General features: G+C 62.9%; 2 protein-coding genes across 2 annotated transcripts; one reads left to right on the top strand and one right to left on the bottom strand.

Moving 5' to 3' along the window:
- Positions 1-3: 3 nt before the first annotated feature.
- On the top strand, positions 4-5,466 carry ZFAND2B (zinc finger AN1-type containing 2B). Its single transcript, XM_019470905.1, has 9 exons — positions 4-22; positions 84-340; positions 780-911; positions 1,581-1,732; positions 2,194-2,301; positions 2,472-2,541; positions 3,092-3,168; positions 3,789-3,867; positions 4,134-5,466. Exons 1-9 carry the CDS (start codon positions 4-6, stop codon positions 4,170-4,172), a joined length of 933 nt encoding a protein of 310 aa, XP_019326450.1. The 3' UTR covers positions 4,173-5,466.
- Positions 5,467-5,873: 407 nt separating this feature from the next.
- On the bottom strand, positions 5,874-11,941 carry ABCB6 (ATP binding cassette subfamily B member 6 (Langereis blood group)). Its single transcript, XM_009274930.2, has 19 exons — positions 11,426-11,941; positions 10,741-10,878; positions 10,265-10,454; positions 9,962-10,054; positions 9,512-9,704; positions 9,304-9,425; positions 9,110-9,219; positions 8,958-9,023; positions 8,697-8,822; positions 8,532-8,608; positions 8,363-8,426; positions 8,180-8,265; positions 8,007-8,064; positions 7,720-7,824; positions 7,136-7,310; positions 6,719-6,831; positions 6,515-6,609; positions 6,252-6,320; positions 5,874-6,150 (listed from the first exon to the last, which is right to left on the bottom strand). The coding sequence occupies exons 1-19, from the start codon at positions 11,939-11,941 to the stop codon at positions 6,024-6,026; spliced, it is 2,523 nt and encodes an 840-aa protein (XP_009273205.1). The 3' UTR covers positions 5,874-6,023.
- Positions 11,942-12,379: the final 438 nt, after the last annotated feature.

The raw sequence follows: 12,379 nt of genomic DNA, 5'->3' as shown, positions 1-12,379 counted from the left end.
AGGATGCTACTCCTGAACCCGGGTGGGGCGTGTTTTGAGGAGGAGCCCTAGGTGTTTCTGAAGACGTAGCTAGGGGCCTGCAGCCCTTTTGTTTCCGTGCTGGGAGCTGGGGGAAGAGAGGGAGCGGTCTTGGCTTCGCTGCGGGTCAGGGCTGTGCCTTTGGGAAGTCGGGGAGACCCCCAGGCCGCAGGCGGGCAGCGCTGATGTCTCGGTGCTCTCTGCCCACTGCGTCTCCCTGCTCCCAGACTTCCTCCCCCTGAAGTGCGACGCCTGTGAGCAGATCTTCTGCACCGACCACATCGCTTACGCCCAGCACGACTGCACCTCTGCCTACAAGAAGGTAAGCATGGAGAGGAGGTCTAATCCAGCCTTGTGCTCGGAGCTGCTGAGTGTTCCCAGCCAGCGATCAGAATAGTTTCTGCCTTCTTTGGTCACTCGGGCGGTCCCCCTTGGGATGTGCGCTGAGTCTGGAGGTGTCCCGGAAAGCCAGGATCTGTATCTCAGTGCCGCAAACTTCCAGCCCGCCCTCTGCCACTGGGTGAAATGGTTTGGGCATCTCCCGGCCCTGCTGTCTTCCTTCTCAGAGTGTGTGTCCGTGCCTGTCGCAGCAAGCGACAGGGTCAGAAACAGCAAGCTTGGAGGGTGGTGAGCAGGATCTCAAACCACAGGTGACACTGCGGAAGCTGAGGCAGGCAGATCCTGAAAGGGGGAGAGATGGCCGCACAGCACTCGAGGTTGCCCAGCTACGTGCTCCCAGCCCCCTTCTCTTGTCTCTACAGGATGTGCAGGTCCCTGTGTGTCCCCTCTGCAACACCCCGGTCCCTGTGAGGCGGGGGCAGATGCCCGATGTTGTGGTGGGTGAGCACATTGACCGTGACTGCAAGTCCGACCCCGCACAGCGCAAGCGCAAGGTAGAAACCCAGCGTTCTTCACGTCACTGCTGAGCTCTGCTGGGTCCCAGCCGAAGCCTGGGGGTGGGATGAAAACAGCACACAGCTTGGCTCTGCCTGGTGCCCTCTCCGTTTGCACAGGCCAAGGGCAGGAAGGGTTGGTGACCTGGAGGTGTACGCATCTGCAGAGCTTTGTGGTGTGAGTCTGGGGCTGAGATAGTGATGGGGTGGGGCTGGGCAGCCACATGGGACACGAGGAAAGGCAGGATGAGGATGGGAAACTGCATGCTGTCATTAGGAAAATGCAATCAGCAATTAGCTGCCCCTTCTTGCCGGGAGAGGGAATTGCTGCAGGGAGCTGGCCCTGCAGGAATCCAGCCCAGCAGCAGCTGGAGGGCTCTGGGCTGTCCCCACTGCCCTGGCAGGGCAGGCAGGAGTCCCTGGGCGAGGCAGTCTCTCCTGCTGTGCATTCTGTGATTGTGGAGACCCTTGTCTATGAGGACTGAAGCGCTACTGAATTACTAATAAACTATCTAAAGAAAACTAGTATTCAGAGACAAACTCCAGAGCCCCACAGAAGTGGTGCTGGGAGAGAAAGCTGGTCAGTGCCCAGGGCCTGGTGTGGAGGGAAGGGACAGCTCCAGTCCTGCCGGGTGTCTTCCTTTTCACCGCTGCCATGTCATCTTTCAGATATTCACCAACAAGTGTTTGAAGCCTGGCTGCAAGCAGAAGGAGATGATGAAGGTGATCTGTGACCAGTGCCACAAGAACTACTGCCTCAAGCACCGGCACCCCCTGGACCACGACTGCAGCGGGGCAGGGCGTCCTCTCTCCAAAGCAGGGTGAGGGCCTGGGGACAGACAGGCTGACGGGGACGGGGCTGTGCTTGTCAAATGAGCCAAGCTCTTCCCGGCCCATTGTCTGGGACCACTGCATTCTCACACTCCCTGCCCTGTGTGCCGGGGTGTCCTCCAGCCGCGTTAAGGTTTGTAGAGTCAGCGCAGCTTTATACATCGTCTCTCCTTTCTGCAGCAAAAGCCGCCAGTACTGCCCACGGGCTGTTTTGTTCTTGCTTCTCTGCCTAGTCCCTTATCCTGTAGGCGATGATTTCTGCACAGTGTTTTGAGGAGAGAAAAGGCACTTGAAACCCTTGGGCATAGCTGAGCCACAGCATAGGTGCTGTTGGGAGGAAGAGAGGGAGCTGGATGCCAGGGATGTGTCTTATCCAGCTTCATCTCCCTTGGGTACTCAGTGCCCAGGGATGGCCCACGATAGTAAAGCAGTTGCGTCCTGTCTATCCTAGGCACGCTGCAATTGCAAGAGCCCAGGCGTCCTCCTCCAAAACAGTCACCGCATCAAGCAGTGGAGCTGCCCGGCCAGCAGACAGCCCCTCTTCTCTGGCCTCTGCCAGGTATGGTGACGGCCCGGCTCGTAATTCTGAGGTGGGCGCGACCAGGCTTAGCTTGGCTCCCTGTGGGACACAGGAGTGACAGCTCCCTGCTTCTTGTGCATCGGCAGGGCTGCGTCCTCATGCTAGGGCTCCCTGCCTTGGCAATAACCCAGCTTCTCTCCTGTTTGCAGAGGAGGCAGAGCAGCTGCCTCGCAGACTGCCAGCACATCCCCTCCGGCTGTCATGCTGCAGAATGGGCTGGTGAGTGGCCTGGCCTGGGCATTTGGGTTGGGTTTGGGTAGTTCCTGTGCCCTGGGGAGCTACTGCAGCAACTGCTTTGTAACCCATGCTCTGTAGGTGACCGTGGTGATCCCCAGCTGGGCCTTCCCTGGCAAACAGGGATCCTGGATGCTCAGTGGGGTATCAGTTTTTGCTCTGGTGCCTGCGAATAGCAGCTCTCGGCTGCGCTTGGTGCTCATCTTTCCCTGGAGGGACAAAGTGTGCTGGCTGTTTAACCTGGGTGTTGTCTTTCTGTTCTGCAAGCCAAGGGCAGAGGAGGAGGCTGGAAGCTGCTTCCCACTGGTATTCTTAGCGTGCTCCCTGCACTGGCAGACAGGGCTGCGCTCCCTTGGGCATGGGGAGAGAGAAGTACAGATCTGTCCTGAGCCCAAGGCCTTCACCTTGGCTGTGTCTGGCCTTGGAGAGGGGAGATGCACCCACCCTTGGCCAGGCAAGTCCGTGCCTGCTGCGTGTCCCTCAGGGCTGCCTCCTACCACCTCAGCCAAGCTGGTGACGAGATGTTTTGTTTCAGAGCGAGGAAGAGGCACTGCAGCGAGCTCTGGAGATGTCCCTGGCAGAGTCAGCACGCAACTCAGCACATCCACCCAGGTACAGTCCGGGGACACGTGGTGTCACACCCCAAGCCTACATGTGAGAGGTGCCCGGAGCAGAGTCATGTGGCTCTGGGATGACATTCCTCTCAGCACATGGCTCTGGATGATGCCTCTGTGTGGCTGACGGGGGGGGGGGAAAGGAATAGTCCAGAGCCATCACGGAGCTCTGTTCAGTGAGCAAGCCCTCTGGAGTGCTGGGAGGGGACAGTGATTGACAGTGACTGACAGCACAGAGTAGGGCAAACCATTGTCTGACCGCTTGTCAGCTAATGAGCGTGGCTAGAGCATGACAGAGGTGGAGTAGGGGTGTTCACAGAGGACACCTGGGAGCCCAAGTCCTCAGGCATGTTACCTGGTGCTGCTAAAAGCACCGTCTTACAGACTGGAGTTAACATGGTTCTCCTTGGCCCAGGATGCTGGCTGCCAGCCCCAGCTGGATCCTCTGGTCCCTCCCCAGCCCCTGGCTTGTTCAGGGTGATCCTCAGTTGCTCCCTGCCCTTAGCTGTCCTGGAGGGTTGCAGTGACAGGAGATCCTGCCACCCCGAAGGGCTCTGAGCGCTGGGCCAGTGAGCCCGGGGCAGTCCAAGGCACACAATGCACCACTGTCCCCAGCAGCACGCAGGAGGAGGAGGATTTGGCACTGGCCCAGGCGCTGTCAGCGAGCGAAGCCGAGTACCAGCAGTCGCAGCGGCAGGTGAGTGAGGCTGGCTGTAGGCTCTGCGCCGTGGTGGGGTTGATCCCAGCCTGGGTGTGTCATGGTGGGGTTTTCCCTGGGTTCTGCTTTCCCTGGGCTCTGTCTAGGGTCACTTTTCTCACCAGGAGGGCAGCCCAGCCTGGGGCGGTGGCAGCATCACTGCTGAGCACACAGCCCTGGGGACTTGAGCACTGGGTGTGCCCCCTTGTAGGACAGAGGAAGGAGCCCGTCTTCCCTTGCTCACTGTGTGCTTCTTCCTGTTCCAGGCGCACGGTTCAAAGCCATCAAACTGCAGCATGTCATAGGCAGGCGGGGCAGGGTGTGCCAGTGGACGTGGGATCCTGCTTGTGACCTGAGGAGCAGCTCTGGCCTCCCACGTGGATGCCGTGGGGTTCTGGCCTGGACACTGATGACAAGAGCCCCTCTCCAGGGACAGCTCTTCTCCCTGGGGGCTGTAGGTGAGCCACCAAACACACACTGACACCTCAACCCTAGTACCTGTATAAAATCGGTGCAGCAAATTGCTGATGCTCCTGGAGAGGTGAAGACAGTGTGGGACGAGGCTGAGCGCACACTGACCAAAGCAAGCAGCAGCCCACGGTGTGCACTTAGCCACAGCTGCCGTGGTCATGTCCCAGCGCTGCGGGGACTGTGGGGTAAGGGCAGAGCCAGCCTGGAGGGGAAGTGCTGTGTGGGGACATCTCTGCGTGCTCGGATGTACAGCTGGGATGCGGCTGCCTGCTGCAGTAGCTGGGGGCTGGATTTCATGCTCTGGGAAGGGCCGTGCCAGCCCCTCAGCAAAGAGCAACGGTGGCTGGGACGGTCTCTCACACGGGCATGGCACGGCTGAGTATGCGGCCTCCCGGCAGTGTGAAGGCAGCCCCTTCCCAACTCCCCATGCCCTCTGTGCCTCCCCTGCTGTTTGCATGCACAAGAGCACGTTGGGCCTTATCCGACTTGGCTGGGGCCCAGGACCCCTCCGAGACTGAATGGAGCTGTGTTTCCTTTCTGGTTTAATTTAACAAAGGCCACTAACTGAAAAGTAACCTCAGCAGTGACTTGACTGTGCCAGCGTCGCTCGCGCGGGAGGACTGCAGCTGCCTTCCTGCTGCTGGCTGCTCCTCTGCTGCCCTAAATATCCCAGAGCCCCGTTTTAATGCTGCTGGGGCAGGAACACCTCCCTCCTTCCAGCCGTACTGCAGGGCATCCCCTCCTGAGGAGCAGCAGCAGAGAACCCCTTCTTGCAAACACAGCCCTGAGCCTGGAGCCAGCCCTTCCTTGCTGGTGTTTGGAGGCAGGAGGCGATGCCTGGGTCGCGGGGGACTTGTCCTGCTGGCCTCTTGCAGGGGGGTCTGCAGCTGGGCAGAGCGGTGCTGCTTTCCCACCTGCTCTCTCAAGCTTCCCTGCTGGAACTGCTCCTGCCTGGGGGGCTGTGCCTGGTTCTGCACAGGGCTGAGCTGTCCCATTCCGAGCAGCGTACAGCTGAGGGGGGGTTATCTGCTGGCGGTGCCTCCCTGGGGCGGGAAGTGGGTTCAGTCTGGGCTGAGGGAATGCTGAGACTTGTCGAAGTGCTGCTTGGTAGAAAATAAAAGCATAGCACAAGGCGCAGAGGCGCTTTGGGGGAGCGGTTCCTTGGTGTCCAGCCCAGAGTGATGCATCTCTGTGGATGGGTGCAAGTGGGGGGCACATGGGGGGTGAAGCGGGCACCAGCCGCGCTACTTCTTTGCCATTGGAGTGCAGCCCTATGCCATGCTCAGCCCTTTGTGCTGGGATGGGGCAGGCGCTGACAGCCTGCTCTACCCCTCGCTCGCCTGAGCCCAAGGACCTTAACACTGTGGCAGAGCTGCTGGTCGACCCAAGGGCACAGGCAGTAACCCTGCCTGCCCCTGCCCGGAGCACTCCCCGGGGGGGGGGTCCTGCAGGCGCATACCCTGCCCAGAGCACACAGGCACAGAGCTGGGAAGGACCTGGTTTAAGAAACTACACAACAGCAAAACAAACAGATACAAACTGGAGTGTCCAACCCAGCCCCTGCAGCTGCCGGGGCACACAGGGCCCCAGCACACAGGGCCCCAGCCCACAGCCAGCAAAGGGCTCCCTGGCAGCATGGGGGCCTGGGCCCCAGGTCAGCATCACAGCACAGCCTCCAGCTGTGCTCACGGCCCCTTCTTGCTGCCTAGGGGCTTCTCGGTGCGGCGCTCCTTGCTCTCGCCCTCGTCCCCGGCCTGCTGCTGCAGCCACATACTGGCGTACATGCCGCCCTTCTGCAGCAGCTCCTCGTGCCTGTGGAAAGAGCATGAGGGTGCAGGGTCCCAAGCTGGCCCCAGAGCCGGGGGAGGGGGTCCCTGTGGGCAGACAGCACCAAACCCTCTCCCTGCGCTCACCTCCCTCGCTCCACGATGCGCCCATCCTTGAGCACCAGGATCTGGTCTGCGCCCACCACGGTGGAGAGCCTGCAGGGGAAGGCAGGGTGTTACCCTGTTTCAGAGGGGAGAGGGCCCGGGGTGGTTTGCACAGTGCAAGGAGCAGCAATCGCAGGGGCTGTCACCTCCCGGGCAGGAGGACACGTCTGTGAATCCCTCTGCGGGGGGCTGGCCAGCTCAGAGAGCTCGGCACCTCCCGGATCATCCTTTTCCCCCATCCCTACCTATGTGCAACAACAATGGTGGTGCGGTGGGCGCAGACCTTGGCCAAGGAGGCCTGGATGTTCCTCTCGGTCTCCGTGTCCAGTGCAGACGTGGCCTGCGGGAGAGGCAGGGTGTGGGAAAGGGACACGGGCAGCACAGGTAGCCGCTGGGACAGGGGCTGCTGCAGAGCAGGGCAAGGCTGGGCTGGGGTCCGCTGCCGTTACCTCATCCAGCAGGATGATGTGGGGACCCTTCAGGATGGTGCGTGCGATGGCGACGCGCTGCTTCTCCCCCCCACTCAGCTTCAGCCCCCGCTCCCCCACTTGGGTGTTGTATCCTGCAGGCACAAGGGCAGGAATGTGCTGTGCTGGTGCCCTCCGGGACAGGGATGGGACCAGGGCTCTGCTGCATGGCGGGGTCCTGCCGGGACCACGCAGCCACCTGGCGCAGCCCCAGCCCATCCCTGGCCAGGGGCTGATTTAGCCCTGGAGAGACCACAGGGAGAGGCAAAGCAAGGCACAGGGTCGCGCAGGTGACCCCATGGGGGATGTCACCCAAGGACACCCGTGAGGGCAGCTACAAGGTCATGGGGGACCCTGGGATGGCAGGGGAGGGCAAGGAAGGGACTGTGGGGGTCTCACCGTCAGGGAAGGAAAGGATGCGGTCGTGGATGTCAGCAGCCCGGGCTGCCTCCTGCACCTCCTGGTCGGTGGCCAGGATCCGTCCATAGCGGATGTTGTTGGCGATGGTGTCGTTGAAGAGCACCGTGTCCTGGGGCACCACCCCGATGTGAGTGCGCAGCGACGCCTGCTTCACCTGGGGAGGCAGGGGTGAGGGCTCAGCCAGATACACACCCCCTGCAAAGACGCCCCCAAAACCCAATCCCACCCCTCAGCTGTGAGCCCAACACCCCGCTCCTCGTGGAGTGTCTGCTCCAGGGTCCCCCCTGGACCACAGGCTCAGCTGCATCTCCACTCTGTGGTGAGGGGACCCTGCCAGCGCCCTGGCCCTTCCCAGGGAGCCCTGGACAGTCTCCAGCATTTCAGCCCAGGGGTCCCGCAGTCGCCCCACTCACCCCACTCCTGGCACAGACATCAACCTTCAAAGGGGCTGTGTGCCTCACCCCTGCCCCGGGGAGATGCCAGTGCCTGCACCGAGCAGTGCTGCGGTGCCCAGAGGAGCTGGTGTCCCCTCCAGCCGGTCCCCGGAGGCCTCCCACCCTCACCTGGGAGATGTCCTGCCCGTCGATGCGGATGCAGCCGCCCCGCACGTCGTAGAAGCGGAAGAGCAGGCGGATGGCGGTGCTCTTCCCCGAGCCCGAAGGTCCCACCTGCACGCGAAGGTAAAGGGACTTGGGAGACCCTAGAGACTCCCCGCTGCTGGAGGCCAGGGGCTGGGCAGGGAAGGGCCAGCCCCGTTGGGGGTCTGTCCTTCCCACCCCTGTACTTCCCAGCCCCTCTTCCCCCATCCCATCCTCCAGCAGTGAACCCACACCCAAGGTCCTGCTCTCACCAGGGCCAGGGTCTGCCCAGGCATCACAGAGAAGGAGACGTCCTGCAGGATTTCCTTCCTGGGAGAGGGAGATGGAGAGGGGCTCAGGGCCACCTCCCCTGCCCCACGTCCTTGTGCCAGGCCCCATAGCTCGACTTGTCCCACCCTGCCACCCCATGCCCGCCGCCCCGTACCCATCCACGTAGCTGAAGTGCACGTTCTCAAACTCGATCCGCCCGGCCTCCAAGCGCAGGTCGCCTGCATTCACCGCATCCTTCACCTGCCGGAGGGTGAGACACGGCCTCAGAGCCAGCCCCTCCCCAGGGCAGGACCACGGGGCCGTGCCAGGGAGTGGCATCCGGGAAGGTGGCACCCACCTCCTGCTCCTCGTGGAAGAGCTCGAACATGTTCTCCATGTCCACGAAGGAATTCTGGATCATCCTGGAAGGGGGCAAAGACCAGAGGGAAGGGTTTAGGGGAGCACATCCCAACCCAGGTGCCCATGGGGAGGGGGACCCCAGGCACCCCCACAGCTCCCAGCGTTACCTGTAATAAGTCCCGAACCAGTTAAGTGGCGTGTAGAGCTGGATGATGTAGGTGCCAAAGAGGACAAAGTCCCCCACCTGGAAGGGACAGGGGAGAGGTGCCCATCACCACCAGCCCCGGGGCACCACCCCGGGCAGGGGCTGCCCAGGCTGGCACCAGCCTTACCTGCAGCTTGTTTTCGGTGACGAAGTAGGCGCAGAGCAGGGACCCTGCCAGCAGCCCCAGGCCGATGACCAGGTTCTGGGTCTGGTTGAGGAGGCCCAGCGAGGCACTGACCTTCCACTCCGAGACCTGGAAGAGGCAAGGTCCTCCAGGATGCTGCCGCCTCCAAACCAGACCCATGGTGAGCTCCGTCCTCCCCGCAGGTGCCCACGAGGCTCAGCTCCTTCCCTCCCGACTCCCCCACTGGTGCTGAGCGCCCCGTACCTGGTACTTGACAATGGCATCGTTAAAGCGGTTCACCTCATAGCTCTCTGCATTGTAGTACTTCACCTGCAGGACACAGAGCCGGGGTCAGTGCCTGGATCAGCCCCCCCAGCACCAGGCAGTGCTTAGGGACCCCCCACCGCCTATGGTACCGTCTCGAAATTGAGGAGCGAGTCCACGGCCCGGGACTTGGCCTCGTTGTCCCGTGTGTTCATGTCCCGCCGGTACTTGGTCCTCCACTCGGTGATGAAGATGGTCAGAGCTGCGGGCAGGAGGGGGCTGCATTGGCAGGTGCCCGCCGCCCAGAGTCCGGCGCGGCACCCCTGCACCCCGACCCCCCACTCACTCAGGTAGAGGCTCATACACACGAAGATGATGAGGCCGAACCAGGCGCTGAAGACCGAGGTGAAGTAAATGATGCCGATGACGATGTCCGCAATGGTGGGGACGATGCTGAAGACGATGTAGCTGGGGGGTGGGAAGGGGGATGGCGCATCAGCCCAGCCCGGTGGGGCTGCCCAGCCACCCCCCGCCCACCATGGGCACGCTCTGACCTGAGCAGGCTGTTGATGCTGCTGGTGCCCCGGTCCACGCTGCGCAGGACCTCGCCGGTGCGACGCCCCAGGTGCCAGCGCAGGGACAGCCCATGCAGGTGGGCGAAGAGCTGCACCTGCACCTGCCGGTTGGTGAACTGCTGCACCCACACCCACAGGAAGGTGCGCAGGTTGCTCACGAAGCCAGTGGAGCCTGCAGGGCACCACAGGATGGTCAGCGGGGACCGGCACCACCGGGGCATGCAACTAGCTCAGAAAGCCCAGCTGGGAAAGAGGGATTTGGGATGGGGCCCCCCCCACTGTCCCCAACCTGGAACCAGCCCTGGCTGCTGCTCCCAGGAGAGAGCAGCAGTGATGGGGGCATAAGGGCATCCCCGGCCACCCCAGCCCCGGCATGATGTGTCCCACGCTGTCTCTCCCCAGCGCTCTGTCCTTCCCGGCGGTCCTTACCAGCACCTCCGCCCTGCAGGAACTTCAGCCCCACATAGATGCAGACAGTCCAGACTAGGGTGTGCCAGGGAGCGCCCTCCGTCAGCTCGTTCACTGGGGAGAGGGTGGCAAGGGTCAGGGTGGAGGGGCAGGGAGCATCGCCGGGTGCCCCATGGGGAACCAGCCCCAGCATGCAGTGCTGGTCCCTAACCCCCTGGACCCTGCTCCTGCCAGGTCCCTGCAGCCCCCGAGATCACTTGCAACACCCCCCAGCACTTGGTGAGGCCGTGGGCAGCCTCACACGCTGAGCTCCAGGCGCCTCACCGATGTTCTTGTAGTAGATGGGGACGAAGACATTGATGGCCCGCTCCAGCCCCATGAGTGCCATGCAGAACAGCACCAGCCCCTGCAGCAGGTGGTTGCCCCTCGGCCATATGTATGGCACCAGCAGCCGCAGCTTTCTCCGGAAATCCTTCCAGGTGGAGGTGGTCCTGCTGGCGTCAGGCAGGAGCGGCTGGGGGAGAGCGGAGTGAGGGGTCACTGCCCTGGCACCCCAGCCCAGCTGGCAATGGCCCCAGGGAACACCCCACCAAGAAAACCAGCCCCGTCCTCCCAGGGTCCCCACTCCATCCTCCCAGCAGGGCCGCATCCTGCTGACAGCGGGCAGGGAGCTTGGGCAGTCCTAAACCTCGCTCCTCCCCGTTCTTCTGAAGATGCTGATCCCAGGGCAGCTGTATTTCCATTTTGTCCCCAGCTCCTCCCTGGCCATGTCCTCAAGCTGCTCCGGCCCCGGGACTCACCTGGCTGTTTTCCACATCCCGCTCCTCCTCGTTGACCAGCAGCATGTAGGGCTTGTGGGGCAGCCCCGGGGCCTTCATGCCCAGGATGAAGAGCATGAACGTGCAGATGTAACGCAGCAGCCAGAAGCCGAACTGCACCTGGACAGAAAGCGGGGGGGGTCAGCGCTGCAGCTGGCCCTTGGCACAGCCCGGCCAGGCATGGGACAGGTATGAGCTGACCAAGGAGCAGGGCACAGGGATGGGATGCAGTGCTGCCAGGGGAGAGGGGACACCCCACGCAGGTCAGCGGGACCCCCTGGCTGAGCACAGCACCTCAGGCAGCACCCAGATCCCTTCCTTCCTCCCTGCCGCGTCTGGCTCTGTGCCCTCCTGCTTGGGGTGCCCCTACCTTGGGGGGAGCAGGGGAGTAAAGGGTTGTGGGGAGGAGGCAGACACCCCCTGCCTCTGTGCCTGGTGCTGGGCCAGGCAGAAGCGGGAGCTGAGCCGGATGGGGGCATGGAGAGATGTGCGATAGCTGGGCTCGGGGCTGAGACATGTGGCAGATGCGTGGGTGCAACCCGGGAGCGTGCACACCCTGGGTATGACAGGGCACGGCATGCATACTCCACCCCAGCACCGTGATGCTGCAGCCCCCCCATTGCAAAGGGCTCTGTCCCCCTTCCCTGCCCACAGCCCCCCAGCCCACCTTCTGGTTGGTGTCCTCCAGCGCCCACCACCACAGCGGGCTCCTCCAGCACACCAGGGTCAGGTTCTCAGCGGCGAAGGCCAGCGCCCAGAAGAGGAGGAGGACGGTACCATGGCCGCGCGTCCGGTCGTGCGCCAGCACCCGCGTATGCTCCAGCTGCAGGAGGGCGACGGCGCAGCCCCAGCTGAGGGCCCAGAGGCAGGCGTGCAGCAACATGTACCCATAGAGCTGTCCCAGCCCCCCCACTTGCCACAGCAGCCCGCCGAAGGGCTGCAGGGCCAGGAGCAGGGACAGCAGGACCTGGCCGTGGTAGAGGCGGGAGCGGGGGATGTACTTGGGCTCCATGGCGCGGCCGAAGCGGACGTAGCAGACATACTGCAGGGCGCCCAGCAGCAGGCAGACGCTCAGCAGCACGGCCGGCACCAGTGTGAAGAAGAAGCAGGGATGGAAGCCCTGCTGGACCCAGGCCTGGGTGATGGAGCTGTTGCCCTCACAGTAGCCCCCCAGCACTGCCATCCTGGCAGGTCACTGGCTGCGGAGAGAAGAGGGGCTGGAGCAAGGTCTTGGGATGGACTGTTGGGTACGGCTGCAATGAGGGACCCACGGCAGGATGGCACGGCTAAGCAGAGCGGGGCACTCATGGGGACAGGAGCAAGCACCACTGGACACGGACACAGGGGACACGCTGCATGCAACTCACACACACGTGCATGCAAGCAGGGCCAGCTTTGCATGGGGATGAACACGAGCACCACGTCAGTATCCGCTTGCGGGGCCTGCCAATGCCCTGGGCAGAGGGGGTAACACCGCACTGAGCCCCCCAGAGCCACCTGGGCCCTTGGGGATGCACTCGGACATGGGGGGCAGTGAGACCGCAGGGATAGGAAGGCAGTGGGGTGCTGGGACCGGTCTTGAGCGGGGGGGAGCAATGGGGGCAATGCAGCGGCAGTGCGG

The sequence above is a fragment of the Aptenodytes forsteri genome, unplaced genomic scaffold, assembly GCF_000699145.1.
Source record: "Aptenodytes forsteri isolate BGI_AS27 unplaced genomic scaffold, ASM69914v1 Scaffold255, whole genome shotgun sequence".
In the NCBI taxonomy this organism is placed as follows: Eukaryota; Metazoa; Chordata; class Aves; order Sphenisciformes; family Spheniscidae; genus Aptenodytes; species Aptenodytes forsteri.
This window is presented reverse-complemented; position numbering and strand designations above follow the sequence as displayed.

Excerpts from the sequence above, each read along its gene's own strand:
- ZFAND2B (XM_019470905.1), top strand. Across the intron at positions 912-1,580 it reads CCGCACAGCGCAAGCGCAAG|ATATTCACCAACAAGTGTTT; the intron begins GTAGAAACCCAG and ends GTCATCTTTCAG. Across the intron at positions 3,868-4,133 it reads ACCAGCAGTCGCAGCGGCAG|GCGCACGGTTCAAAGCCATC; the intron begins GTGAGTGAGGCT and ends TTCCTGTTCCAG.
- ABCB6 (XM_009274930.2), bottom strand. The coding sequence starts at position 11,941 with ATGGCAGTGCTGGGGGGCTACTGTGAGGGCAACAGCTCCATCACCCAG. Across the intron at positions 10,455-10,740 it reads GGGATGTGGAAAACAGCCAG|CCGCTCCTGCCTGACGCCAG; the intron begins GTGAGTCCCGGG and ends GCTCTCCCCCAG. Across the intron at positions 9,426-9,511 it reads AGCATCAACAGCCTGCTCAG|CTACATCGTCTTCAGCATCG; the intron begins GTCAGAGCGTGC and ends CCCACCCCCCAG.